This window comes from the organism of the source record quoted next, unplaced genomic scaffold (assembly GCF_019419815.1).
Source record: "Pyrus x bretschneideri cultivar Hongxiangsu unplaced genomic scaffold, Pyrus_bretschneideri_v1 Contig1, whole genome shotgun sequence".
In the NCBI taxonomy this organism is placed as follows: Eukaryota; Viridiplantae; Streptophyta; class Magnoliopsida; order Rosales; family Rosaceae; genus Pyrus; species Pyrus x bretschneideri.
The window spans coordinates 15,646,411-15,674,072 of record NW_025999390.1 but is presented as its reverse complement, the minus strand read 5'-3'; the positions used below and the strand labels follow the sequence as shown (position 1 = coordinate 15,674,072).

Here is a 27,662-nt window from a genome sequence, read left to right as displayed (position 1 = left end):
CTCACTCAAGGCGACCCTATCCTGTCAGGTCTCATATGTGGTTGGAGCGAGATATTCAACATCTCTTGCAATAGCTCTCGCATGTGTTGGTTGGTCATCATCCACATCTTCGTTTGAATCTTCTTCAATTTTGATGTACTCATCTTCCACAATCATGTTGTGCAAAATTATGCACATCATCATGATTAAATGGAGGTCTTCGGACTACCAAAATCGTGCAGGCCCTCTAACAATGGTCTATCGAGCTTGTAAGATCCCGAACGCTCTCTCCACATCCTTCCTGTAAGACTCTTGTATCTACAAAAATAATTTCTTCTTTGCATTATCGGGATGAGAAAAACTTTTGACAAAGGTAGACCAACTAGGATAAATACCATCAGTTAGGCAGTAACCTAGCTCATACCTATTACCATTTACCTTGTACCGAAATTCTGGTGCCTATCCATTGACAACATTATCGAACAAAGGAGAAGACCAAAGAACGTTGATATCGTTGTTTGATCCAGGAGCACCGAATAAAGCATGCCGAATCCATGTGTCGTAAGACATCACAGCCTCAAGCACGATGGTTGGCTTGTCATGACGGCCTTTGAATTGGTCAACCCAAGCAGTAGGACAATTCTTCCACTCCTAATGCATACAATCGAGACTTCCTATCATGCCAAAGAAGCCTCTTTTGTCTGTTTTGCATAGAAGCCTCTTCAAGTCTTCACGATTTAGGTTGCAGAGGTATATGACTCCATATATGCTTTCAATTGCCTTACAAAAACGCTTCAGGTTCTCAATAGCAGTACTTTTTGCAAGTTGGCAATACTCGTCAGTTGAGTTTGCAGAGCACCCATTAGCTAGCATGCAAAAAGCAGATGTGAGCTTTTGATGAGGTGATAGACCTTGTCGGCCAGCAGCATTTAGCCTTCTTGCAAAGTAGTGGTCATGATTGACAACTGCATTCAAGATGCTTTCAAAAAACTCTATCCTCATCCGAAACTGCCTTCGAAAATCATGAGCAGGAAATCTCGGACGCTCGATGAAATAATCTTTCATCATTTGGCCATGACATTTTTTTCTATCACGCTGCACATATGAACGACCCGTAACAGAACAATGATGGCTAGATTCTCCATGGTGCTCAGATTGCATAAACGAGTTAATAACTTCAACTTCGGCGTTGAACAATTATGCATCCTCAATCTCGATCCTTGATTGGTATTGTGCCATCTGTATTGTCATGCTACGCCTTCTTCTATCACTCATTGATGAGATATTGAGGATTTTTAGGAAACAAAAATTCTTTGAAAGTTGAAAGATTGGTGAATATAAAGGATGATTGAAGGTTGAAAGGTTGTATGATCAACAAATATTAGACATATGTTTATATAGAAGATGATTGATGAAAGTTGAATGGTTGGTGAAAGTTGAAAGTTTGATGTTGAACGGTTGGTGAATTTAAAATTTGGTGTTGAAAGGTTGGAGAATTGAAAGTTAGTCTAGGGTTGAAAGATTGGTAAAAGTTGAAAGCTTGCTTTGTAGAAAATTTAGTGATTTTTTAATATTTATCAAAATTTAAATTTTTTTAAATTAAAATGTCCATAAAATTAATTTACGATAGTTTACATATATTTTTTTTTAAATTTAATTTAAAAAAAAAAAACCTAAGTTCATTCTTTAATAATTTCAAGTTAAAATTTTAGATCAGAACGGTTAGAGTAAAAAAGCTATTTCTGAACTAAAAACTAAAATTTAGCTAAATTATTTAGCTTTTAACCCAACATTGAAGATAATCTTAAGGGGTTTGTATTTTCATATACACTTTCTTCATAGTAATTACCATTTGAAATAATTTCTGGCTCCCTCAATGAAAGAGAGGGATGAAAAGCAAAACTCAGCAATTAGCACAAGTTAGTTCTTTCATTCCAAGAAAACTAACAGATTACAAAAAGACCCCATTTTTCCAAAGTTTCCGGCCATCTCCTCCATACACCAAAAGATTCCATATATTCACATAAAAAGACAGAGCACCGACAAACACAACTTTCTCCAACTTATTATTCTTCCCTACTTTTTATACATCTTTCTTCGTCTTCACATATTTCAAACAGCAGACTTCTTCGATTTCTTAGCAGCAGAGCTCTTGATCGACTTGGGCTGCTTGGGCTTCGCTGCGGTTGACATCTTGTTCTTTTTCCCGGGCTTCTTAGCAGAGGAGGTCGTTTTGGTCTTCTTCTCCGATTTTGGTTTCGAAACGGCGCTTGTTTTGGCTGTCGATTTCTCCTTCTTGCCCGCCTCGGAGAGCTTGTACGAGGCCCTGATCTTGATCAACTTTCCTCTTGCCGCCGAGTTCTTCAGCTGCAGCGCCAGAGTCTTCCTGAAGTTCGCCGGGAGCACCGCCTTGTGCTTCTCCTCCATGTGCTTTGCTATGGCGTACGGACTCGACCCGCTCTTCTCGTTCAGCGCCATAAGTGCTTCCATTATCATCTGCAAACAAAATTCGCAACCAAAATTCAAAACCAGATTCAAAAACTGAAGAAAATGATCACAAATCTTGAATTCGAGCACCATAATCAAAAACCCAGAAGCAGAAATGGAGAAAATGAAGAATGAAGAAATCGGGATCTGAAATCACAAATTCAAGTACCTGAAAGTATGGAGGATGAGCGGCGGTTTTGGTTTTGGGTTTGGGCTTTGGCTGTGCAGGCTTTCTCTCTTTTGGAGTCCTGGGTTTCGTCTGCCTAGTTGGCTTTTCTTCCTTCTTGGGCTCCTCCGTCACCGGAGCCTCCTCTGGCGGTGGGGCATCCACGGCGGGTGCTTGAGCTTCTTCGGTGACTGACATCGCAAAAACAGAGTAAAGAAAACGCTAAATTTTTCGTTTCCGCAGTAGAAAGATAACCAACTGACGGGATTAGAAACTGGACCTCTTGGAATTTAAATGGAGGGAGCAATCTGCGGCTGAGAAATTCTGGGCAGTGATTGGGCGATTCGATGTGTTGGGGATTGCCAGGTGTGCGTCGGAGAAATCGGGGACGTACACGTGGAGATAGAATTGGATGCTGGATTTCCTGCGTGGCGATTTTGGTTTTGTCATCGAGTTTGATTGTGGTGGGAAGTGTGTTTGTCTGTGTTTTTCTGGTTATTCTTGTCGGGGATTTTCTGGGGGTTTAATTTTTATTTGGATGTGGAATTTTGGGGTTAATGAAGAGAGGAAAGTGTGTTTTTTGCAATGTGGGTTGAAGGAGCAAAAATGGTTTACATTTAAGGGTGAAATTGTGGTAGAAAAACAAAAGAATAACAATTTCTTTAGAGGGAAAGAGAAACATTTGTTTTTGTTGGTTGAATGAGGTTTATCATTAGCAAAATAATTTCCGAAAATGCGAATCAAGTGACACAGACATAGAGGAGTGTGCACAAAAGAAAAAAACGTGAAAAAAACCCAAATTTTGTAAGCTCACACATATAGCTCTACTCATCTTAAATTTCTTTGTTCTAATTATGTTCATCTTCTTTTTCTTTTGTTGGAATTCAATTTATCTTCTCTCTATACTCCATTTGTTTCCCATCAATTACATTGTGAAAATGCCCAAATTTCAAGTATGAGTTGAATACGCCCTAGGTGGTACGAATATCCATGTTCAACCTTCCGTGTTTAAATTCTATGGTCTTCCAATTGCGTTATATGTCCTACTTCAATCTTTTCGTCAATTTGATCTCCTATTTAAAGAGTAAAGAATAAAAGTGAAACACGCGGGGTAATTAGAGGATCGCATAATTTAAAAATTAAAGTAATGGAAAAAGGTCAAATACGAATATGAGTTCAATGACCATTGTCGTAATCAAAATTTCACACACGTAATTGATCGAAAGTTTTTGAGACATCGATCAACTGTATTTGGTGAAATTATAATAAACAAGATATAAACTATCAACGTCTTTACAAATTCTCAGTCCAACGTAAAGACTTGGTTTTTGTTCTAGAATTTTCTCTGTTATGGAAACCTGAATGAACAAATGACATGACAGAGGAACTTTATAATGTCCTGCTCGTAATTCAACTCTCTGTACGGCACCCTGCATTATTCGAGACTGCCAAACAGAAAAGTAGCACCATAATGCAGAAAATCAAACACACCACATACTGTACCTGACATACGTTAATCATGACATTCTACATGCCCTCGTTTGGCGTTTAAAATTGGCTGAATTAGATAACTCACTATATTCAATGTATGCCTACTTCCAGTTTTTGTCGATTGAGGGTAAAAGATGGACTCGTAAGAAGAAAAACTATCCCTCCCAAAATTTGGAAGTTTAGATCCAGTTCTTCCTTCAACATACATTGGATCTAGAGAGTTACCCAATCCAAACCAATCCATTCCAATCCTACACACCAAACAAGCCTATACAGTTAGCAGTATCCATGTTTCTGTATGCTCAATGTTTTCAACAGAGAAATGGAACCTATATACAACTGCTAGTAAGAAAATCTTAATGTTACGCGATATGCAACAAGAGGCACGGGTCATAACACCAATCAATGACAAGTCAGTATAATACCTAATCCTCTAGTGGGCAGTGTTAAGTATGTCAAAACCAATCATAGCAGAGTCATACAGATCCTCTTCTGGGAGAGGATCGGTAGGACGAAGCTACTACCCATTTGACAAAACAAAGACTAACTACCTTCAAATAAGAACCCAAAAATAGTGCATTTAGATTAAACCTTTATGAAATTGATATAACCGGGCACCATATGACCTGATCAATCCCTTATGCTCCTTGCAGATATAACATCAAAGCAAATGTGGTTGAATTTTTTGTAATTCCAAATGGCATCATCCCTCGGAAAAATACGAAAACTAAGGTATACCTCTGGCAGAACAGTTTCATGACAAAAGGCAAAACTGGTTATGAACCGCTAAATCCATGCTAAATACAACAAAAGAACCCAAAGCTACATTTCAGTATGGAGAAAAGCACCACATAACATCATATACACCAACATCAGAATGTCATATAGAGCCTACCCTAATTTAGAAAAACCTCTGAGAATATAATCACACATGTTTCTCATTTATTTCGAAGAGAACTCCATCATTTATACGTATTTGTCTCTCCATAAAAAACCATCGGTTCATCTTCATCTGCATGTCTGACCTTAACCCTTGCATCTCCATGAAAAAGGATAAACCCTAAACTAAAAACCTGTCATCTCTAAAATCACCAAACTTGACTTCTCTAAACCACAAAATAACTGCAATCAACAAGTAATTGGCCCAGGTCGGTATTTATAGATAGGGATGAAACAAGTACCTTAACTTCAAAAGAACAACTATAACACAGTGCATCGAGTTGTCCATGCCTAATGAGTCAGTCTCTTTCCACCTCCACTATACACATAATTACTAGTTTCTAAGTCAAGGCCCTTGGAGACTACCTAAACTACAAACAGAAAAGATTTGGAAATCCTACTGAAAATTAACTTAATGGGCAACGAACAAGTGAAGAAGACAGATAGAGGAGAAAAAAACTATGCAACTTCTTTCAAACAGCAAGCCGCTAGCCCATCTTCAATAAAGTACACCTGATCACAATTAAATAAGTACCATTACGACATTAACGTACCAAATTCACAATAACGGATTAGACTTAAAATCACAAAACACTCGTATTACCAAAAAGTTCTTGAGTTTAATAGTAGCGGCCACCTGCATATGAGTGATTGCCCTCGAAATAAGATGAATATGGACCGAATTATACTGCAAAACGAGATTTGATGCATCATAATTACGTTAATGTAAAATGTAAAGTAAGGATCAAGTGAACATCAATTGCTTACTCCGGGACCATAATAATCATGAGGGTAGACACTGCTGCGAGCTCCGTAAGTATCTAAAAGACAAGTCAATTAAGATAGTAAACTGACATAAAAGTAACTATACAGGCAAGACGAGGAGAAGAGAGGAAAATTAAAAGAAAACTGAGCATAAACTCTTTACCCCTATAATGGTTTCCATGAAACGAAGCTGCTGGATCAGTGTAATCCAACCGTGGGCGACGACTACTAGGCTCCGAGTAGTCATGATCATAGTCCTAGAAGTAGCAGTTTCGTATGATAAGGAACGCCATAAAATGCTTAACAAAAAAAACAAAAACATAAAAAAATAAAAAATAAAATCAAGAGAAGCTTACTCTCATGTGAAATGGACGTTTTATTCCATGTGCATTATCATTGTAAAAATAAGGTTCATCAAAATGACCCCCCATGAATGGTCCATTAAACTGTCCTAGAGAATATGGATGCCTCCTAGGAGGAATATGCATACCATAGTCTCTATCAGGGGCATCATGCCAAGGTCGATCTGAGTAGGGTCTTGATGGTGGGGCAGCAACTGGAGCACTTCCACCAAATCCATAACGACCGTCCCTGAAAGAGCCCCTTCTTCCCCCTGATAAACATAACAAAATCAGTAAGATTTGTTTGGGGGAGAAACTACAAGACACAAATGTAATCACAATAAAAACCTCGTCCATGAAACTCGTATGGGTAATCGAAGTCATATTCATTCGGGAAACCCATCCTGCCAGTTTGACCACGTCCACCACGATAGAAATGTCTGTCAGGTTGGAACTTTGCACGGTTGAAATGATGTCCACCGCGAGCAAAACCCCGTCCTGTGAGCAATAGAGACTTAGAGAGTGAGAACAAGAAATGATGTGCAAATCAAAATGAATTTTCAATCAAAACTCAAACATATCTCTTACCAGATCTTGAAAAGATACCACTACCACCACCACCACGACCAATTCGAAATCCACCGCACATTCCACCCTTCACAGTCTGAGTTTTAGGCAAAGGATTTGAAAGTCTTGCTTTCACTTTTACCTAGAGTTACAAAAATCAACATAGGTAGGTAACAAATTAAAATAGGGATTAAGAGTACGTTACTTCAACTACAAATTCTAACCGATGCAATCATATATGAAAAAAATAATGGCCAACAAGTAATTGCAATAACAATTGTAAATAAAGTTCATCCCTTACATGTGTATGTATGCATGTGTGTAGGATGGTGTCTATGTGTCTACATGATTGCACAGACAAATGCAAATCAGTTAAAGAACATCCCCATATATTTTTTATTTTTCCAAATGTGCCAGATAACCTAATCATTTGTTTCTGTAGCCACACACACACACACACACACAGAGAACACAAGAATACCTTTGAATTCCCATCCACCAGTTCTATGTTATTTATACTATCAACAAAGGCCACAGCAGAATCATGGGTAGAGAAATCAACAAATCCAAAATCCTTCCGCTTGGCTGTAGACATATTCCGAGCCACAACAACGCGTAAGATTTCTCCATAGCATTTAAATTGCTCTCTAACTCTGTCCTCATCCCAATGAGGTGGAAGCCCATCGACAAATACAGACTTCACTTGGGACATGATCTCTGGGTCAGGCTCACGTATAGGTTCAGCAAAAGCCACTTTGGCAGTTCTTTCAGCGTGGCCAAATATAGCATCGGGCTGTTGAAGCCTCTTGTATGCAAGCATAGCATCACCACGACAAGAGAATTCAATAAATGCAAAACCGCGGCTCAACCCATCACTTTGAACATCTGGAACAAGATTTATATTCTCAACACCTTCCACACCATAATCGTTCAGTTTCTGTTTAATCTGTCATCCCACATTAAGATAAGGGAAAGAGTGAACAAGCTGGAGATGCTTTATATAGAAACTTTAAAATACCTATACAAGTATTCATTTTTGCTACCTATTTGTTTATCAGGTTATGCATTCAAGACTGATACGATATTTGGCACTTACAGCTTCCTTTGTCCAGGTATTGCATATATTACCCACGAACAATGTGTCATTGTCCTCACTAGGTGCTGTCCCACATCGCTTCCCTCTTATCTGCAAATTGGTTAATTAGCATGAAGTTTACAAAAATATGAAACAGGAAAGGCAGAAAGAAAAATCCGTACAACGGGGTTTTTCATTTCAGACAAAGCACGCCTGGCATACTCCTTATTTTCAAACTCCACAAATGCATAACCCTTGTGCCTATTAGTTGAAGGATTCTTGTGTAACCTAACTTCAACTATCCCTCCAATCCTCTCAAAGACCCTTCTCACATCTTCCTCCACAGCATCCTGATCAAGCCCACCAAGAAATATCTCACGTTCTTTCCTCATCTTGCTGCTCATTTGCAAGGGCTGTAAATTCCTTATGTTCATCAGCCAATCTCTTAGTTTCTTCTGCGGGATCCTCTGCATCATCCTCTGGAAGTTCCTCCTCTCTATGTTCTCCAAGATCCAATTTCTCACCATACTCTTCCATCTGCTCATCACCATCATACACCCCTTTACCATGCTCAACATCTTCTCCTTGTAACCCCTCTTTGGAATTTTCTACCTTGTGAGCAGCCTCACTACAGGTCTCAACTTCATCTCCATTATCCTCCAACTCCTCCTTCTGATCTCCTTTGACTTCTACTCTCTCCGACATCTCCTTCTGACCTTCTTTCACCTCCACTCCCTCTTTTACATCACGAGATGGTTCATTCTCAGAAGACTTTGAAACCTCCCCAACTAAAGATTTTTCTGCCTCAATGGGATCCTCTTCCTCAGTCACTTCCACTCCGTCCTTTACATCACAAGCTAGTTCATTCTCAGAAAACTCTGAAACCTCCCCAGCTACAGATTTTTCTGCCTCAAAGGGATCCTCTTCCTCGATAGGATCCTCCTCCTCAACAGGATCCTCTTCCTCTTCAGGATCCTCTTCATCTTCATTCAGGTTTACTTTTACTTCCACGGTTGTTTGTTTGGTTGTTCAGGCTGTCCAACATTCTCAACAGTGCTTACTTCAAATTCCACAATGCTTCCATCCTTCTTAGCAGACTCTCCAACATTCTCAGCAACCGCTTTCTTTTCTGTAACTTCCACGTCACTAACATCTGCGGCTTTCCCCTTGTTCAATGCATCTGCCTTCGCATTCACTGATGCCCCCAATTTCGGTGTCTGCGGTGGAACAAATTTAGCAGATGCCAGTGTCTTAACTTTGGCCGGCAACCTTTTCGCAGGAACTTTTTTCACGACAGCAACTTTGGCCGCCGGTGCCACTTTAGCAGTACCAGCTGATCCCTCAGTCCCCTCAGCTACTAATCCAACCAATAATTAAAATCAAAGAAAAAAGATTAAGTGAATAACTAACTATCACAATGCTATATTCAGAACTAAAATAATCAGTCATAAAAATCTTCAACTTAATTAGTTCAGCTGAGTAACAAAGTTCAACCTCTACATGCAGCAGCAACCCAAATTCCAGATGATAAAACCCTAATTTAATCAAACTAAATAATTGAAGTTTGAAATTAAATAATGAATCTACTAACTGACAAACTAATTCAATAACTACCTGATGATTTGGGGGCCTTCGAATCAGCAGGCGGTGTCGTTTCATTCTTCCTGGCCTGCATCAGTCGGCCGGCACAACCGCGCTTTGTTTCGACGGTTTTCAGAGTGGCCACTTCTAAGTCCGGCGGGGAAGCCGCCGGTTGTGTTTTAGCGGCGGTTTTCCTCGCCGGCAGCGGTTTTCTTAGCGGTCGGCGGTTTGGAAGCGTCCGCCTTGCGAGGTCTCATGCTTAGGATATGCAGCGGATAAAACCCGAAGGAATTGAGAGGGAAGTGGAGATAGGGGTTTGGTTGTCGGAGTTTGTGAATCTGACCGTGAGTAGCGGAGCACGGTGGAGTTTTCAGTTTCGACGCGAATGAGGTTTTGTCTTTTGAGTTTGCTAAATGGAGAGCTACGCGCTAGTTTCGTTGGAAAACAAACGTCCACTAAATAGTTTCTCTTTTCTTCCTCTGTTTCTGGCGTGTACGAAAGTGGTTTATTTCAAGAAAAACGTTTTTATTGGTACATTTGAAATTTGTGCTCTTCTAAAAGTTTTTGTTTGGATTATTATTTAACTTTGGACTTCAAGAGAAGAAAGCTCAAAAGAGTTCAATAAAGTAGATTTTGCCCGAGGCCCAGGGTCAAGTCCAGATACCCATCTCGAGACAATATGACGACTCCCCATTTAATGCAAAAGTTTGGTGCTTATAAGAGAAGTGACAACCGATGGAAATCAGTCCACCTACTCTCGATCCAAAAGCACTTTTTGAATAACAAAACATGTAAAAATATTGATGACTCACTACCCTTCAATTGCTTTCGGGTAAGAATAGAAATAGTACGGTTAGGTTAATTCGCCTATAAAAGGAGGAAGAGGGCCCAGAGACAAGGACACTCAACTAATCAAACAAACAAACATACAACTTGCCTCTTAGTCAAGCAAATACCCAGAAAATTGTGCTTTGTCCAGATTCTATACCCTTTTAGCCTTAGACTCCCCTTAAAAAGACATCTTTTGTCTAGTGTAAAAGCTTTGCTACCTTTTCTAAATGTTGTAGTATCGATTCTCTTAGGTAAACATGTTCACCACTCATCCTGCTTTAAGTACTCACCTGTTCACCACTCATCCTGCTTTAAGTACTCAACCCTCTGTAACTACAAAAAGAAGAGACCGCAAGACATTTAAACCTTGCCCGACAATGTGAAATCTTGCCCGACTCTCTTTGTTTTATCTTTAAGTTAATAGATATAGTGTTATGATGTATTCCCCAGTATATATTCAAGTCATTTCCAGTCTTTTGATAAGCCAAAGTTCATTCAGTTCTCAGATTTGGTTTACTTAACGGTTTTATCGTTATAAGAAGACTAAATGTGAATTGAACTGATGACTTGATCAGATCTGGACCTCTACCCTTTAAGCATACAAGATAACCAACTAAAAGTCCTTGATCTCAAGGCATAGAAAAGAACTTAATGTAGACTTAACTCATCTACGACAATCCTTTGATAACAAGAAGACATAATAACTTGGGGCGCAAGTAATCAGCTTAAACACACTTGTTCTACATCTGCCATACTGAGATGGCAGTGGCACACCTAAGCACTCAGTTAGTTTATCGTGAGCCTCAAGGCCTACACCTAAGGCCCCACAAAGGCACCTTTCAGAACTAGCTTTATCCTTCTTTTGCAGCATCTCAGCAAGCTGGAGCCCGACAATCAACCAAAGTGTCAACTCCTCGGCGAGCTGTGTGCTTGAACCAGAGACTCCTCCCAGCAAGATTTCCTGCCTGAACATAGTTTTGGCACGTTCGGTGGGACCACAAGTCTTGTATGTCAAGAAGACGAAGGAAATAACAAACCTTCAGAAGGAAGACATAGCAGAAAACACCCCAATGTACACCAAGATCTAGCATGGTAAATCTCATCGAAGACTTGCAAGGGCCTATCTTGACGGCAAGCCTGACTCCTTCTGAGAAATCAGGAGGGAGGGTCACAAATGAAAACCTGCGAGTTACTGTAATGGCTATCTTGAAAAGCATGTAGAAAAACTCTCTAGAAACGAAAGAGTAAATAAGCAGACTCTGCTCCTTAACAGGAAATATGCAAAGAAGTTTAGATCTGGAATATTCTACCCCTGAAAATGACCGTGTTAGAGAAATGATGAGAGAATCTAGCCTTGTGGAGGAGCCAATTATTCCTTTGTTTCCTTTGCTTGAGGAAAAAAGGAATAAGGGAAAGAGCAAGGAAGAATCTGGAACTAATCAGCCAGTGTTGGAAGAAATCCAAGAAGTAGAGTTGCCCAACCCCTTTTTATTCTCATTGAACAGTAAGGACAATACGGACCAAAAATAAAGCTATTACTACAAGAGCCACAGGTTGATACAATGATTGATACTGATCCCTTTCTACCGATCCCAGTAAACATGATCAACCTAACATGGGCAGAGAAAGGGAAAGGGAAAGCCACTTGGGAAGTGAGAGTAGAAAGGAGGCCAATCGAAAAACCAACTGAATGAGCTATCGAGCTACCCGAAAAACCTAAAACCGCTATAATCAAAGGAGTAGTGCTATGCAGCAGGTGTCAATGTGAATGCAAACCAGAGGTACCAACAGCAGGAGCCATCCTTGATCAGAAGCTAATCATGAGAAGCGAGAAGGAAGAACATGAAAACTGTGCGAACGTTATGAGGGCAGTTGAGAAGGAAACTTCTAGGAATTTCTTCCAGATGTTAGGGAGAACTCTCAGCCTAAAAACTTGTCAAAAGTATTCAAAAACTATGAAGCTTCAGAAGAAATGGAGAATAAGGAGGCCAAGACACCAAGATGGGTAGATGTGAGGCCACCCCAGCCAAGTTATGCCAGTAGAGATATTAGAATGAAGGGAAGAACACAGAACCCGGTCACAAAGAATAATCTTGCCCGACTTAGGTGAAAATGGTATATAGTCGAAAGGATGGAAGACTTGTTAAAGAGATGGGAGTTTCCATGATCAGGAGAGTCGAAAGGTAGCATATGGCCCACATGAACTCGTTGAAAGTTCCCACTACTTCAGAAACCTTGGAGAATGTAAAGTTCGAAAATGTACCTCATGAAGGGAGAAATCAACCTCATTGGAGGAGTAAAAATGAGGTGAAGAAGGCAAACAGTAAAACCGAAAGGGAAGGAGATCATGTACCACAAAGTCCTCATCCTAGAAAGTATAAAATCTTGAAGAGAGCTCAGAAGGATATGATAATGATGCCAACACTTAAGTGGAGCCCGGAGCCAATCTGTTTCTGAACAATCTCGCCCGAGAGAATGATACCCTCACTATTGCTAGTTGACACTCTCTGTGAGAGCCTAGTGCAGGCGCAGAACTTTGGCATAACTCAAGATGAGGCATTGCCTAAACTGATGCTACCAGAATAAGCACAGGCTTGGTTGGATAAATTTATGAACCACATTGGGGGCAAGGAGAAAGATTTACCCGGACCCAGCAACTTCCACCTAAACATGACATACGTTTTATCAGCCATGTTTCGCACCAAGCATGATTAACCTCCCATAATGGAAGTGATTACTTGGGGACATAACCTATGATGGACGCATGTTAGTGTCGAATAAGTAGGACAAGAAGAACCCAACCAGGCAAGCTTGCCCGAGCAATCAATAAAGAAGCCTGAGAAAACATACTCGAACAAAATGGTCTTCGTTCGCCAGAGTTTGGCCTATGGCCAACCATCTCAAGTCCATATACATAAATGCTCACCTAGAGAAAGTACCCTTCAAGAAGGTATTGATTGATGGAGGGGCCGCAATCAATGTCCTGTCATACAAGCAGATTAAGAGAATGTGCAGAGGTGAGAAGGTTTTATCCCCATAGATCTCACAGTTTCTAGTTTCTCAGGAGCTGTCACCATAACTCATGGGATACTGCCACTAGAGGTTGATTTGGGTTCGAAACATATCATACTGGCCTTTTTTTGTTGTAGACAGTACTTCTACTTATGGGGCTTTATTCGGCAAAGATTGGATTCATTAGAGTCTCTCTATGCCATCTACCTTACACTAATAAGTAGATGTCTACCATGAAGAAGGAGAAACAGAACATGGGTTCTAAGAGATGGTAAAGGCCGAATCACGGCCATTCCTCCATTACAACCAACATCGCAGAAGCCAACTTCTACAATCTAGTAGTGCTGGGATTATTCAATGTTCAGGAGCTAATAAGAACGGTCGCCCAACTAAGGTGACTGCCCAAAAGCTTCTAGAGCAAGGGTTATCTCTTACAAGGGAAGAATAGGATCAGCCCTTTATCATCCCAATTCCCCAACACCATTAAATGTCAGAAAAGAAAATGAAGGACCAAGTAGTTGTAGTCAAGTCCTTAATAAAAAGATTGTTGGTGTAGGGAGAGAGAGAGGAAACAGAGAGGGAAAACTCAGCCAAGGAAGAAGAAAAGTGGAGCGGAGAGGCTTCAAGCAGCCGAGTGAGTAAAGAAGAATCTTTTGGGAAGAGTTAGAATCAACCATGCAAATGGCTAAATGTATATATGATCTGGATGGGCCAGATGATTTACCCGAGAATTCAGAGTTGGTTAAGTTTTTGTGTGCAGAGCCTGACAAACCGGCCCCAGAAGTACAAGACCATTGGGAGACCATTGATTTGGGGAATGAGGAGGAACCAAGTACCTATACAAATCAGTTGTTTATTAGAAACCAAGATCAGGCAAGAATTGTCGATCTTCTGCGTGAATATAAAGATTGTTTTGCTTGGCATTACATCGAGATGCCAGGTTTAGATTCAACCTTGGTAGAACACAGAATGCCTATTAAGGAGGGATTTAAACCTATCAATCAAGCACCACGGAGGATGTCAAAAGAATTTGAAGAAAAAGTCAAAGAAGAAATCGAAAGACTGGTGAAGGCCGGATTTATTAGGCCTGCCAAATATGTTAGGTGGTTGGCCAACATTATACCTGTTTTAAAAGCTATAACTAAAGCAATTAGATGTTGTGTTGACCATAGAAACATTAATGGAGCCACGCCTAAAGATAAATACCCCATGCCTATGGCTGACCTATTCATAGATGCGGTTGCTAAATACAAAGTTTTATCTTTCATGGATGGGAATGCTGGCTGCAATCAGACAAAAATGGCTAAGGAAGATATACATAAACTAGCTTTTAGATGGCCAGGTCATATTGGAGCAAATGAGTATTTGGTAATGTCATTCAGGCTCTAAAATGTTGGTGCAACTTATCAAAGAACGGTAAACACCAGTTTTCATGACTTAATCAGCCATAGCATGAAGGTATATATTGATGACATCGTGGTAAAGTCCAAAACTAAATAGCAGCATTTGATGGACCTCAGACAAGCCTTAACAAGAATGAGGATCCATAAGCTAAAGATGAATCCAAAGAAGTATGTTTTTGGGGTAAGATCGGGCAACTTTTTGGGATTCCTTGTTTATCAAAGAGGAATGGAGGTCAACAAGAACAAAGCTCGAGCAATAATGGAGTCATCTTCACCCATCAATAAAGTACAACAACAAAGGCTGCTGGGAAAAATCAACTTCTTAATGAGATTCATTGCTAATTTAGCGGGCAAGATTCAACCCCTAACTCCTCTGCTAAGACTAAAAGACAAAGAAGAGTTCGAGTGGGGCCCATCACACCAAGAGGCTTTTGACAGCATAAAAGCTTACTTAGCTTCTCCACCAGTGCGTTTGCCACCTCAGAAAGGGAAGCCGTTAAAGCTTTATATTTCTACCTCTGAGAAATCAATTGGAAGCTTGCTGGCCCAAAGCAATGAAGGTAGAAAGGAACAAGCCATATATTACTTCAGTAGAGTCCTTACTGAGGTAGAGACGAGATATACTCCAGTAGAAAAATTATGTTTAGCTTTGTACTTTATTGCTTGCAAGCTAAGGCATTACATGTTGCCTTGCCACATCCACATCATTGTTAAGACCGACGTGATCAAATATATGTTGCCAAAACCAATGTTTACAGGTAGAATTGGAAAGTAAATTCTCGCACTATCAGAATTCAGTTTTCAGTATATACCTCAAAGAACGATCAAGGGGCAGGCAATAACAGACTTCTTAACCGAACATCAAGAAACATGAGATGAGCTTATCAACATCCCTAGAACTCTGAAAGTGGCTAACCTTTGGATCCCACCAAGCAAAGCCCTCTCGGGTAGAGAAGAATGGGTTTAACAGGAAGTAAAGAGGATATCGAGCCTTTGGATTACTCTATGGAGGCTATATTTTGATGGATCTTGTACCCAAAGTGCTGCGGGAGTGGGGATTGTCATCATCGATCCTAGAGGAACTTATCATTGTTATTCATTCTTCCTAAATTATCAAGAAACTACCAACAATCAGGCAGAATATGAGACATTAATAATTGGCCTAGAGATCTTGGTAGAGCTGGGGGCAACTGAAGTCGAGGTATTTGGTGATTTAGATTTAGTGGTTAATCAGTTGAATGAGGAGTACAAGCGTAGACATAATACCATGGCCGGTTATTACTTAGCGGCCACTCAATTGTTAAGCTATTAGGCACTTAAAATATCAGTCAGCCATATCCCTAGAGGATCAAACGCGATTGCCAACGAGATGGCACAATTAGCTTCTGGAGTACATATCCAAGAAAAGAGGTCTGAAGAGGATATCGAAATCCATAGAAGGAATCTCCCTTCTATCTTTGAAAAGGGATTCAGTGTAGATGTGTTGACTGAGGAAATAGAGATAGAAGATTGGAGAACACCTATTGTTCAGTATTTAAAAGATCCATCATTCCCCATAAGTAAGAAAAATAGATAACAAGCAACTAAGTACATCATATAGGGATAAATATACGTTAAGAAAAACTCTAGACGGACTGTTATTAAAGTGCTTAGGCCAAGACGAATCAATAAGGGTAATGGCCGAAGTACATGAAGAGATCTGCGGAGCACATTAGGTTGGAACTAAGATGAGATGGCTGCTTAGAAGGTATGGTTATTTCTAGCCCGAGATGGAGAATGATTGCAAAGCATATAGCCGAGGGTGTGAGGAATGCCAAGGACCTAGGCCTCTCCAACATATGCCCTCAGTGCCCTTAAACCCTATGGTCAAGCCTTAGCCCTTTAGAGGATGGGAAATGGACTTCATCGGGCAAATTTACCCATCTTCTAGCAAAGGACACAAGTTCATAATTGTGGCAACGGATTACTTCACCAAGTGGGTAGAAGTTTCAATAGTGAAGACAATCACCTCGGCTACAATCAAGAAATTCATTGAAACCAAGATCTTACACAGATTTGAAGTGCCCGAGACAATTGTCACAAACCGTGGACCATCTTTTATTTCAAAGGAAGTGGTCGTAGGTAAGTTTAAAATAAAGATGATTCGGTCTAGTCCTTACTACCCCTAGTCAAACGGTCAAGTAGAAGCTAGCAACAAGGTCTTAGTAAACATTATCAAGAAAATGGTGGCAGAAAGCCCCGAAAAGTGGCACGAGAGGTTGGGAGATACTTTGTAGGCTTATAGAACTTCTAAGAAAGTGGGAACTGGAACTACTCCTTATGCCCTAACCTTCGGGCAAGATGTTGTCCTCCCCATGGAAATTAATGTGAATTCTATCAGGATTCAGCACTAATTCGGGCTACATAGTGAAGAATACATTCAAGCTATGTGTCAAGGAATTGAAGATCTTGATGTAGCCCAAATCGAAGCCCTATACAAAATCCAAGAGGTGAAGAGAGTTGTTGCCCGAGCATACACTAAAAAGGTAAAAATAAAAACTTTCAAGGAATGAGAGTTGGTTTGGAAAGTTATTTTGCCTTGGGGAACTCAAATTAGAGGCTTTGGAAAATGGAGCCCGACTTAGGAATGTCCTATCATTATTAACAAAATATTGGACAAGGGTGGATATTACTTAGCAAATGTGGAGGGAGGCTTGCAAAAGCATCCAATCAATGTTAAATTCCTGAAGAAATATCACCTAACCTGTGGGATGTTAAAGACTGTTATGTAGAAGAAGAAGTATAAGCGTCGCATGAAATCTAAAGTCATTTTCGTGCTTATAAGAACTGATTTCTTATTAGGCATGCTATCTCCAACAATGATTGGGACCTGAGAAGTCCATCCAGGTTCCAAGGGATACACTCCTTCCTCTTTGAAAGAGAACCCAGTATAAAAGCCTACCTGAGGACGATGAAGGCCATTAAGAAGGTGATGCATGGTGGAAATCCTTTCACTAGTCTCAAAGGAAAATTGGATTCATGCGGCTTCGGGTATCTTTGAGAGAAGATGGGAAGAAAAGTTGGAATTATGAGGGTCTGAAAACTTTTAAAAGCTCTGAGAAATTCTGGGAAGATTTTGATAATTCAGAAAGACTCGAATTGGTTAAAGTATCTAGCCGAAGAATGGAATTGAATGGAGTTTTATAGCAAATGATCAAGTGACGGTTGGGATTCATGGGTTAGTGTAAATGACCCAATTCATAAACGGCTGCATTAAGATGGCACAAGTTTCGAGTAAAGGCGTGTGACGGTGGTTACTGAAAAGCGGTTGTTCAATCATTATTAGCATCTCGGTTTGCAGGCTTAACAACGATTGAATGGGACACTGTTTGGGTTATTATTTAACTTTGGACTTTAAGAGAAGAAAGCCCAAAAGAGCTCAATAAAGGAGATTTTGCCCGAGGCCCAAGGTCAAGCACAAGAGAAGTTACAACTGATGGAAATAAGTCCACCTACTCTCGGCCCAAAAGCACTTTCTGAATGGCAGACCATGTAAAAATACTGATGACTCACTACCCTTCAGTTGCTTTCGGGCAAGAACTGAAACAGTATAGTTGGGTTAATTCGCCTATAAAATGAGGAAGAAGACCCAGAGATAAGGACACTCAACCAATCAAACAAACAAACATACAACTTGCCTCTCAGTCAAGCAAATACCCAGAAAACTGTGCTTTGTCCAGATTCTGTACCCTTTTAGCCTTAGACTCCCCTTAAAAAGACATATTTTGTCTAGTGTAAAAGCTTTGCTACATTTCTAAATGTTGTAGTATCGATTATCTTAGGTAAACCTGTTCATCACTGATCCTGCTTTAAGTACTCAACCCTCTGTAACTACAAAGAGAATAAACCGAAAGATGTTTAAACCTTGCCCGATAAGGTGAAATCTTGCCTGACTCTCTTTGTTTTGTCTTTAAGTTAATAGGTCTGATGTTATGATGTATTCCCCAGTATATATTCAAGTCATTTCCAGTCTTTTGATAAGCCAAAGTTCCTTCGGTTCTCAGATCTAGTTCACTTAATGGTTTTACCGTCATAAGAAGACTAAATGTGAATTGAATTGATGACTTAATCAGATCTGGACCTCCACCATTTAAGCATACAAGATAACCAACTAAAAGTCCTTGATCTCAAGGCATGGAAAAGAACTTAATGTAGACTTAACTCATCTACGACAATCCTTTGATAACAAGAAGTCAGAATAACTTGGGGCGCAAGTAATCGGCTTAAAAACACTTGTTCTACATCTACCATACTGAGATGGCAGTGGCACGGCCTAAGCACTCAGTTAGTTTTGATCGTGAGCCTCAAGGACCTACACCTAAGGCCCCATAAAGGCACCTTTCAGAACTAACTTTATCCTCCTTTTGCAGCATCTCCGCAAGTCGGAGCCCGACAATCAACCAAAGTGCCAACTCCTCGAGGAGCTGTGTGCTCGAGCTAGAGACCCCTCCCAGCGAGATTTCCTGCCCGAACAGTTTCATCGCAAACGATGAGTTTAGTAGTCGAATTTAAATTCTCCTTGTCATAATCTTTTCGCTGATAGTTTTTTATTCAACATTGCCATATCATATGCATTATTCGATAGTTTGAATCTAAATTGTTACTATTGTTTCTCTAGTTTGTTTTACTATGCTTCAAATTGCTCTTGAGGATGAATTAGAAGAGCAACTTATATGAAACGGATTTATCATTACGTAGCGTCTCAATTCAATAATAAATGATCATGTGAAGAAAAACTTACAATTGACAACGTATTATTAGATACAAAACATCACATGATGGTGAACTCGTTCTATATAAGTTATTCTCACATATTAAAATTGACTTGAATACTTTTCTTGCATTTTTTGTGTGCGGTTCTCGTGAGATAGGATTTGCAAATGTTGTTTGTGAAGACAATTTTACAGCGAATCAACCTGCTTTTATTGGTATGAGAACAGTAATTTGTCACCGCAGTAAACTTGCTATTATTAGTATCAAACTAGTAATTTGTACACCTCCAAAATATGTTACACTGTCCTAGCTCAACACAAATACATAGGCAAATGCGACGCTCCAAGTCTCGAGCCCAATACCAAACTCAAAGTCGGGGCGCGCTTTCCGTACACGCGCGAACGTTGTGTCGCTGATGGGTACTCGGAAGTATAAGTACACAGTCGGTTATGACCGTTTTAATTCCGCAGTATTCAGCTCCACTTGGACGCTGCGTTTCGGTCGTACAGAAGCAGCACCGATGGGCGCCTCAGAATCCACACTCTCAAGCTCACAGGTACTTCTCCGTCGTAATCATCTCCAAATGTAATTTTATTTGTCTCATCATCCAAATTTATTTAATTTAGCATTTTTAATTTTTAATTATGCTTTAAGAGGCCGGCCGAAGAAATCACCACCGTGTCGGAACGATCGGAGACCGCCGATCCCGTCTTAGAAAAGCTCAAATCCCTCAAAATCGTGAGTTTTGTATTCTACTTTCCCAAATTTTCATCAATTTAAGAAAATTGTAAGGAAAAATAAAACTAGGGTTTGAAATTTTGAATTCAGTTAATTGGTTACTGTTCTCTGAAAACGAATTTTTGAATTTGCGTTTTTGAAATGTTTGATTGCAGTCGACGCCCCTGCTGATTTCGCCCCCGGCTGAGGGCAGCTTGACTGACATTTTAGTGAGGAAGCCTTCGTCTTCTTCAGTGCCAAGTAAGCTGCTTCACTGATTTATATTTTTTGATTGCGAAAAAGATTGAGGTAAAAAAACACCAAAATGAAGTCCTTACAGAGGAATTGGACTAGCTGAATTTGGAATTCCACAGCGATTAGTATAATGGTTGTAGTTCTGTAGATGCTGTGTCTTTTTTCGTGACGAGATTGTTGCTTGTATTTTATTAGTTTTGATGCGGAAATTTTGCTACTCTGTTATGAATTGACAATGTAGGTGTTGTGGATCCGAAAGTGCTATTGGAACTCTTCTCGATGTACCGTGAGTGGCAGGAGGATAGTGTCCAAAAGATAAGCAAAAGACAGGTTTGTTTTCACAAGAGTCCTTGTTGAATATTTTGAGTTTGTTTGAAGAAATAAATCTCTGGTTTTTAGGGTTCACACATGCACTGACTGTCTGTTTTCTACTGTCGGAGGGTTATTTCATATAATTTCGAAGTTCAGGAGGCAATTTTTTTAGTTTAAAATCTAAGTAGAAAATAGAACATGGGTCAAGGTTTAGAGTATTTTCTGCAGTGTCCTTACACGCATAGAGCATGTCATCATCTACTTTGTTGTTCTGATGCTCTGGTTGGTAAAATGAAACCACTGAATTAAGTGGATCATGGTTAAATCTGAACTAAGTTAAACAACTTAAGGGAGGTGACCACTTTAAGAATGTCGCAATGAATTCAAGTTATTTTTTCATGTGATCGCCCTTAATAAAGCGATGAGCTGGTTTCTGACCGGGTGCAAACTCTGCATATAGTGCGGTATAAACTAGTGTTATAAATTTCGTTGGAGTCTGACATGGTCAATCACTTTTGATATGTTTGGAATGAAGTATGTGGTTTGTTCTTCCTTATCCAAAGCCTGTTTTTCTCATGTCGAGTTTTGTACAAGATTCGCAGTATATTAGTTAAGTTGTTTGGCATCCCTTCTCCCCCAGAGGAACTGTTTAAACCTTACTTCGGTAAAAATTGTTGCAGGAAGAGGTAGAAAATAAAATAGAGGTTACGGATGCTTTGGCTGCTAAACTTCTTCAGCGTTTTAATTATTCAGTGTCAGCAATGAAGACATCTTCACAACATTTATCCGAAGGTAAGTGATCACATTATACGCGTTAAGGGGAGAAAAATGTATGTTCCAAGCGTCTTTTTCCCTCAGCGGATTTCAATGGACCTAGTATATGGTGAAATCGATACTATCTACAATCTGTCGCATGTCCTGTCATAACTTTCTGAGATGTGTTTCCACTTATCCTATCTTCGTATTGGAACACACATGCAGTTCATTCATTGCAGGTGGAGATTGGGGAGCTTAAAGGAAGGTTAACAGAGGTCATTAGCAACTGTGATGCACTGTGCCGGAGAATATCTGTTGAAGGACCCGAATCCCTCCGGTCATCCATCAAGCCGTTTGCTGTCTGCACCACCGGCCAAGAAATCCAATCTAGCTCTAGCTCATCCGACGTGCAAAGAGATCCAGAGCAAGGTCTACCATGCGGCGTATCGAAGTTAGACTGATTTTGCATTCTTTCGTGTACAAAATCTATGAACGATAACACGTTTGATTAATTTCTTTTCAGCAACATTGTGGCGTATAAAATACTTTTTGATTGTTATAGTCCTTGATTCATTTTTGGATTAACCGAGGACCATTTTCGAGCGCTAATAACATCTCTCTGAAAAACAAGAAAACGAAAATGACAGGGTAGGAAACAAGACAAGTATGTAATTTGCTGAAAAATGAATCAAGTTACAGAAAAATTAAGAACAAAAACAACCCTCGAAATGAACAGCACAGAACAATTAATTACTGGAATTCAAACTCTATTGAGCTCTAGAACTAAGCCACATTATATAACTTAAAACTCTTTTGGCACCCATGGACCCAGCATCAGAGGAATCAAGGCTGTTGCTGAGCATCCATGTACCCAGCATCCACAAGTACCTTCTCCCTCTTAGCCAATTCAACGTCTTCGTCCACCATCATCTTCACCAGCTGCTGAAACCCGACTTTCGGCTTCCAACCCAGCACCTTCTTCGCCTTGCTCGCATCCCCTTTCAGATTATCCACCTCCGACGGCCGCAGGTACCTCTTGTCGATCACCACGTGGTCTCTCCAGTTCAATCCCACATACCCAAACGACACCTCCAGGAACTCCTCCACCGTGTGCGACTCCTCCGTCGCCACTACGTAGTCGTCCGGCTTCTCCTGCTGCAGCATCATCCACATCGCCTCCACGTAGTCGCCGGCAAAACCCCAGTCCCTCGACGCCTGCAGATTCCCCAAAAACAGCTTGCTCTGCAATCCCTCCTTGATCCGACCCACGGCCCGGGTGATCTTCCGGGTCACGAAATTCTCCCCCCGCCGCGGCGACTCGTGGTTGAACAGAATCCCATTGCACGCGAACAGACTGTATGCCTCGCGGTAGTTCACGGTGTACCAATGCGCCGCGCATTTCGAGACGGCGTAAGGGGATCGGGGGTGGAACGGCGTCGTTTCCGACTGAGGAGGCGGGGTGGCCCCGAACATCTCGGACGACCCGGCTTGGTAGTACTTAATGTCGGTGCGGCCGGTGGCGGCGATGTGGGAGCGGACGGCCTCGAGGAGGCGGAGGGCGCCCGTGGCGACGACGTCGGCGGTGTAATCGGGGATTTCAAACGAGACGGCGACGTGCGATTGGGCGGCGAGGTTGTAGACCTCGTTGGGGGCGATTATGTCGAGCCAGCGGCGGAGGGAGGAGGAGTCGGTGAGGTCGGCGTAGTGGAGCTTCATGCGGGCCTTGTGGGCGTTGTGGGGATCGATGTAGATGTGGTTGATGCGCTGGGTGTTGAAGTTGGAGGACCGTCGGATCAGGCCGTGGACGTCGTAGCCTTTGTCGAGGAGGAATTCGGTGAGGTAGGAGCCGTCCTGGCCGGTGATGCCGGTGATTAGAGCGACCTTTCGGTGCTCCGGCGGATCAGGGGCGGAGCCGTTGGGGGTTAAGGTTCCGGATCTGACGGTGTCGGTTTCGGATGCCATTGTGGGTGTGGTGGAGTCGTGGGGGGTGTGAGGATAAATGGAGAGAAGGGGGAGTGAGATTGTGAGGAGATGATGGACTTTTCGGAAGAATTTTAAGAGGGATGGAAGGACAGATCCAACGCTGGTGGCGCGGTTGGACACGGACGCGCGTTTTGCGCTTACTTTGGTGACGTATTAGAGGGCGCCAGCTTGGATGATGGTTGGGTCCCACAGCACTACGTTGGGAGCTAAGATCTGCCAAATTTATAAGAAATTCATTTTTATTTATTAATCTACTAGCCTTCACGCACTCGTTTACAGAAGGTATTTTTTGAATTACGACGTGATGCACACGATTTATACATTTTAAATGTATTTATATGCTTAAATTGATAAAAGGAAAGTCAAATATTTGAAGTAAATGAATAATCTTAGATCATGCTAGAAGAAATCTCTTATAAACCAATTAAAGCAACTGAATTAACATAATAAAATCGATCTCTATAGAGAAATTAATATTTAATAAACAACTAATTTAATCACATTATTGCTAGCTTATTGTGAGGCTATGTCTACCCCTCCCTCGGGCGCAAAAACAAAAGCGTGAGTGGGCAAAACAAATCTCTTAGAAAACCATTTCATAAAACATAATATAACCCCTCGCCGTAAAACCTGTATACTTCCCAGAAAATAAACATAAAAACGTAGGTATAAATATGCCAAGTATAATCAAGGGTATGCCAACATGCTCAAGGCCCCAATATAACATGCAAATGCTCAGGTATGTATAGCGCATCAATAGAATAATAAAATGACAGCCGGAGTCCCCTAAGTGACCTGTACGGCTGAACCTAGAGCTCAATTTACCACTCATTCCCTAAACCTGCCCACGAGTCGGAACCACCTATAGTGGTCTGTACGACAAGCCTGGGTGTAATACATATAACGCTCTAGTGCTACGATCACGTGAAGGCTGTGCGAATAATCGCGGGTCACCTACGAGTCGGAACCACCTATAGTGGTCTGTACGACAGGACTGTGCACCTAACTTGGATTCAAGCTGAGCGTGTGGTGCGGGAGGTGAACAACACGTGAAAGACTGTGCCCTACTCTGGGCGGGAGCACTAACACCGGGGGTGCAGGTTATGAGCTCTCTAAGCACCTCGAACCACTATTTAATGCGAATGTAAAACAACGCTTACCTGGCACTTACCTAGGCCGCCGCAGCACCAATATATATGTAAATGACGTAAGAATAAATATATAAACCAACTCATATGCCACTAATCATGCATAGTCATCAATCATATAAAATTACGGCGTAAAACAAGGTATTTATACTAATTTCTGGGAAATAACATGTATATAGGTATATACGGAAAACAAAAGCCCACTCACTGGTAAGTAGAAGGGTCGTAGCCCCCCTGCCTCGAATGTGCACGCTCGTCCTCGGGATACGTGTCACCTATATGCGAATTAACTACAAAAACGTTAACTTTAAAGCACATAACCGTCCGTTCAAAATAACTTCTCATACATTGCTCAAAATGGACAAATGAATATACCAACGTGACCTACACAACCTCACGATCACAACCATATTTTTAAAATAATTTTTGGACACGTCACGCGCCCCCACGCGCCTGGAATGGCACGGGTCCACGCGCCCCCACGCGCGGCCACGTGCCGTTTGACTGACGGAATATTCCCTAACTGACGCCGTTAGTCCTGTAGGAATATTCCGTTAAAACTTAACGGAATATTCCCCTGTCCTCTCCGGCGAGCCGCCGCCGTTTGCGCCGGCGCCGGCGCCGTCGCCGGAAAACTGGAAATTTTTCAAACTTTGTTTTCTCACTCGTTTTTCAACCATTTTTCACGTTCTTTATACCAAAATGAAGCTTAGGACTAGTAGAATTACGTTAGACTACTTTTAAGGCCTAAAAATCAAGGAATCTCACCTGCAACAACGATCTAAGTTCGGCCAACTTTGGAACTAAGCTTTCCCGACGTCCAAATTCACCCAACGAAGCATTCCCAAGCTCCTTGAGGCCTCACTAACACATCTACAAGCTTAGAATGTCCAAAAACATAGTGTAGATAATATTGTTTGTTAAAAAAAAAAAAAAAATCATTTGACCACTAATTTAATGTAATTTAATCACATTATTATTCGCGTGCAGAAGACGTTTGTTATAATCGGCATAACAAGCCTCTTAAGATGTTTTGAACGTGTTTAAAATAGAGAAAATAATCTTTAATAAACAACTGATTGAATCACCTTATTGCTAGCTCATTGTGAGGTTAAGCTCACCCCTCCCCCTTAGTGTAGATAATATTGTTTGTTAAAAAAAAAAAACCAATCATTTGACAACTAATTTAATCACATTATTATCTACGTGCGAAATGCTTTTTTTATAACTGGCATTACACGCATCTTAAGATGTTTTGAACGTGTTTAAAATAGAGAAAATAATATTTAATAAACAAATGATTGAATCACATTATTGCTAGTGTGACAGCCCGTCCCGAAATATTTGTATCGATGGCATGGAATGACGATTTTACCCTTGGACGGTAATTGGTGTTGTGTGACTTGCACTTTGGTCGTGGACCAAATAAGTTTAGTCCAACTTGTTTGGACTCAATTAGAACTAAAGGGCTTAAGGTTTTGTTTTGGTTGGTTGCCCAAATCCAGATCACGCACACACTTACCCGTTGACCCTTCTTTCTCTATCTCTCTCGATCGTTTTCTTCCGTCTGTACAACCTATACGGACAACTCCTAATCGAGCTTTCCATTCACGAATCAAGCTTGTGGACACCATCATCACCTTTCTTGTAACCATACGATCTCATCTATACCAATTTTAGGACGTGAAGCCGTTGGAAAACTCGAGAACCATAATTCCCGATTTGGTACACTGTTCATGCAATCGTGATCGTGAAGTTTTTAGAAATTTTTAAGCTTCTAGGGAGCTTTAGAACGTCTTCACAAGGCTCGGAGAAGAAAAACAAAGTGTTTTGGACGTCGGGAAGTTGAGTTTAGCTAGTTTCAAATTTGGCCGGATTATCGTGGGTTTTTCCGGCGAGATTCCGTTGGATTTAAGTCCCAAAAGTGGTAAGGTTTTGTTCTACTTGTTGTAAGCTTCATTTTGGTACAAATTTCATGGAATTTGATTAAGAATTGAAGAAGATATGAAGTTTTGAAGTTTTTCCAAAAACCGGCGAAAATTCAAGTTGCAAACGGTGACGGACGGCAGCAACCGGCGAGACTCATTGGAGAAGACGAAGAATATTCCGTCAACTTTGACGGAATATACTAACGACGTCAGGTATATATAATGGTATATTCCATTTTTTGACAGAATATTCCCTAACGCCGTTAGGGTCTCAGTCCGTGTGCCAGGCACATGCCTACGCGTGGCGGCGCGTGGGTGGTCAGAAAATTATTTTAAAAATATGGGGATGTTCGTGAGGTTGAGTAGATCACGTTGGTATATTCAAACACCCCATTTGAGCATTGTATGAGAAGTTATTACCTAATTTTGGTTATGTGCTTTAAATTAACGTTTATATAGTTGTTTCACATATAGGTGAGACCTATCCTCAGGACGAGCGCAATCAATCGAGGCTTGGGGGCTACGACCCTTCCACATACCAGTGAGTAGGCTTTTGGTTTTCCGTATATACTTATATACTTGAGATTTTTCCCAGAAAATCGATTTAAATGAATTATGTTTGAAATGTCATGCAAAGTATCTGCCTATTTTACTCATGCATTAGTAGTTGCATATATTTATGATTGGTGTTGCGAACACACATGTAAGTGCCAGATAAGTTTATAGATTATGGTTGTGAGATTGATGATTATGTGAGATGTGTTGTGAGCTCATAAACATGCACCCCGGTGTTAGTGCTGCCGCCCAGAGTTAGGGCACAGTCCTTCATGTGATATTCATCTCCCGCACCATACGCTCACCTTGGATCCAAGTTAGGTGCACAGTTCTGTCGTACAGACCAGTATAGGTGGTTCTGACTCATAGGTGACTCGCAATTATTCACACAATCTTCACGTGATCGTAGCACTTGAGCGTATTTATTTACACCCAGTCATGTCGTACAGACCACTTAGGTGGTTCCGACTCCTGTGCAGGTATATTTGTTGAGATGTGGATTTGAGTCATACAGGTCACGTTAAGTGACTCCGGCTAGATGGATGAGCTCTAGATTTAGCCGTACAAGTCACGTTAAGTGACTCCGGTTGATATATCATTTGCATTGATTTATATCACC

The 27,662-nt window shown here is 40.9% G+C and overlaps 4 protein-coding genes and 1 pseudogene across 5 annotated transcripts; 1 reads left to right on the top strand and 4 right to left on the bottom strand.

Annotated features, from left to right (window-relative positions):
* Positions 1–438: 438 nt before the first annotated feature.
* Positions 439–1,044, bottom strand: LOC125475889. The gene is made up of 2 exons (XM_048581269.1): positions 642–1,044; positions 439–587 (listed from the first exon to the last, which is right to left on the bottom strand). Exons 1-2 carry the CDS (start codon positions 1,042–1,044, stop codon positions 439–441), a joined length of 552 nt encoding a protein of 183 aa, XP_048437226.1.
* Positions 1,045–1,889: 845 nt separating this feature from the next.
* On the bottom strand, positions 1,890–2,914 carry LOC103966720 (histone H1). The gene is made up of 2 exons (XM_009379916.3): positions 2,636–2,914; positions 1,890–2,475 (listed from the first exon to the last, which is right to left on the bottom strand). Exons 1-2 carry the CDS (start codon positions 2,828–2,830, stop codon positions 2,092–2,094), a joined length of 579 nt encoding a protein of 192 aa, XP_009378191.2. The 5' UTR covers positions 2,831–2,914; the 3' UTR covers positions 1,890–2,091.
* A 1,985-nt stretch (positions 2,915–4,899) lies between these two features.
* On the bottom strand, positions 4,900–9,856 carry LOC125479465 (annotated as a pseudogene).
* Positions 9,857–19,732: 9,876 nt separating this feature from the next.
* On the top strand, positions 19,733–21,990 carry LOC103966718. Of its 2 annotated transcripts, none has more exons than XM_048588755.1 (6): positions 19,733–19,945; positions 20,044–20,127; positions 20,283–20,367; positions 20,603–20,691; positions 21,354–21,465; positions 21,669–21,789. In XM_048588755.1, exons 1-6 carry the CDS (start codon positions 19,805–19,807, stop codon positions 21,686–21,688), a joined length of 531 nt encoding a protein of 176 aa, XP_048444712.1. In that variant the 5' UTR covers positions 19,733–19,804; the 3' UTR covers positions 21,689–21,789. The 2 variants fall into 2 exon arrangements, with proteins under 2 accessions (XP_048444712.1, XP_048444705.1); XM_048588748.1 differs by having other exon boundaries at positions 19,736–19,945; positions 21,655–21,990.
* An 88-nt stretch (positions 21,991–22,078) lies between these two features.
* LOC103966717 (GDP-mannose 4,6 dehydratase 1) lies at positions 22,079–23,406 on the bottom strand. Its single transcript, XM_048588743.1, has one exon. It carries the CDS (start codon positions 23,389–23,391, stop codon positions 22,273–22,275), a length of 1,119 nt encoding a protein of 372 aa, XP_048444700.1. The 5' UTR covers positions 23,392–23,406; the 3' UTR covers positions 22,079–22,272.
* Positions 23,407–27,662: the final 4,256 nt, after the last annotated feature.

Excerpts from the sequence above, each read along its gene's own strand:
- LOC125475889 (XM_048581269.1), bottom strand. The coding sequence starts at position 1,044 with ATGAAAGATTATTTCATCGAGCGTCCGAGATTTCCTGCTCATGATTTT. Across the intron at positions 588-641 it reads CATGATAGGAAGTCTCGATT|GCCGTCATGACAAGCCAACC; the intron begins GTATGCATTAGG and ends ACCAATTCAAAG.
- LOC103966720 (XM_009379916.3), bottom strand. The coding sequence starts at position 2,830 with ATGTCAGTCACCGAAGAAGCTCAAGCACCCGCCGTGGATGCCCCACCG. Across the intron at positions 2,476-2,635 it reads CTCATCCTCCATACTTTCAG|ATGATAATGGAAGCACTTAT; the intron begins GTACTTGAATTT and ends TTTTGTTTGCAG.
- LOC103966718 (XM_048588748.1), top strand. The coding sequence starts at position 19,805 with ATGGGTACTCGGAAGTATAAGTACACAGTCGGTTATGACCGTTTTAAT. Across the intron at positions 20,128-20,282 it reads AGCTCAAATCCCTCAAAATC|TCGACGCCCCTGCTGATTTC; the intron begins GTGAGTTTTGTA and ends GTTTGATTGCAG. Across the intron at positions 21,466-21,654 it reads TTCACAACATTTATCCGAAG|TTCATTCATTGCAGGTGGAG; the intron begins GTAAGTGATCAC and ends ACACACATGCAG.
- LOC103966717 (XM_048588743.1), bottom strand. The coding sequence starts at position 23,391 with ATGGCATCCGAAACCGACACCGTCAGATCCGGAACCTTAACCCCCAAC.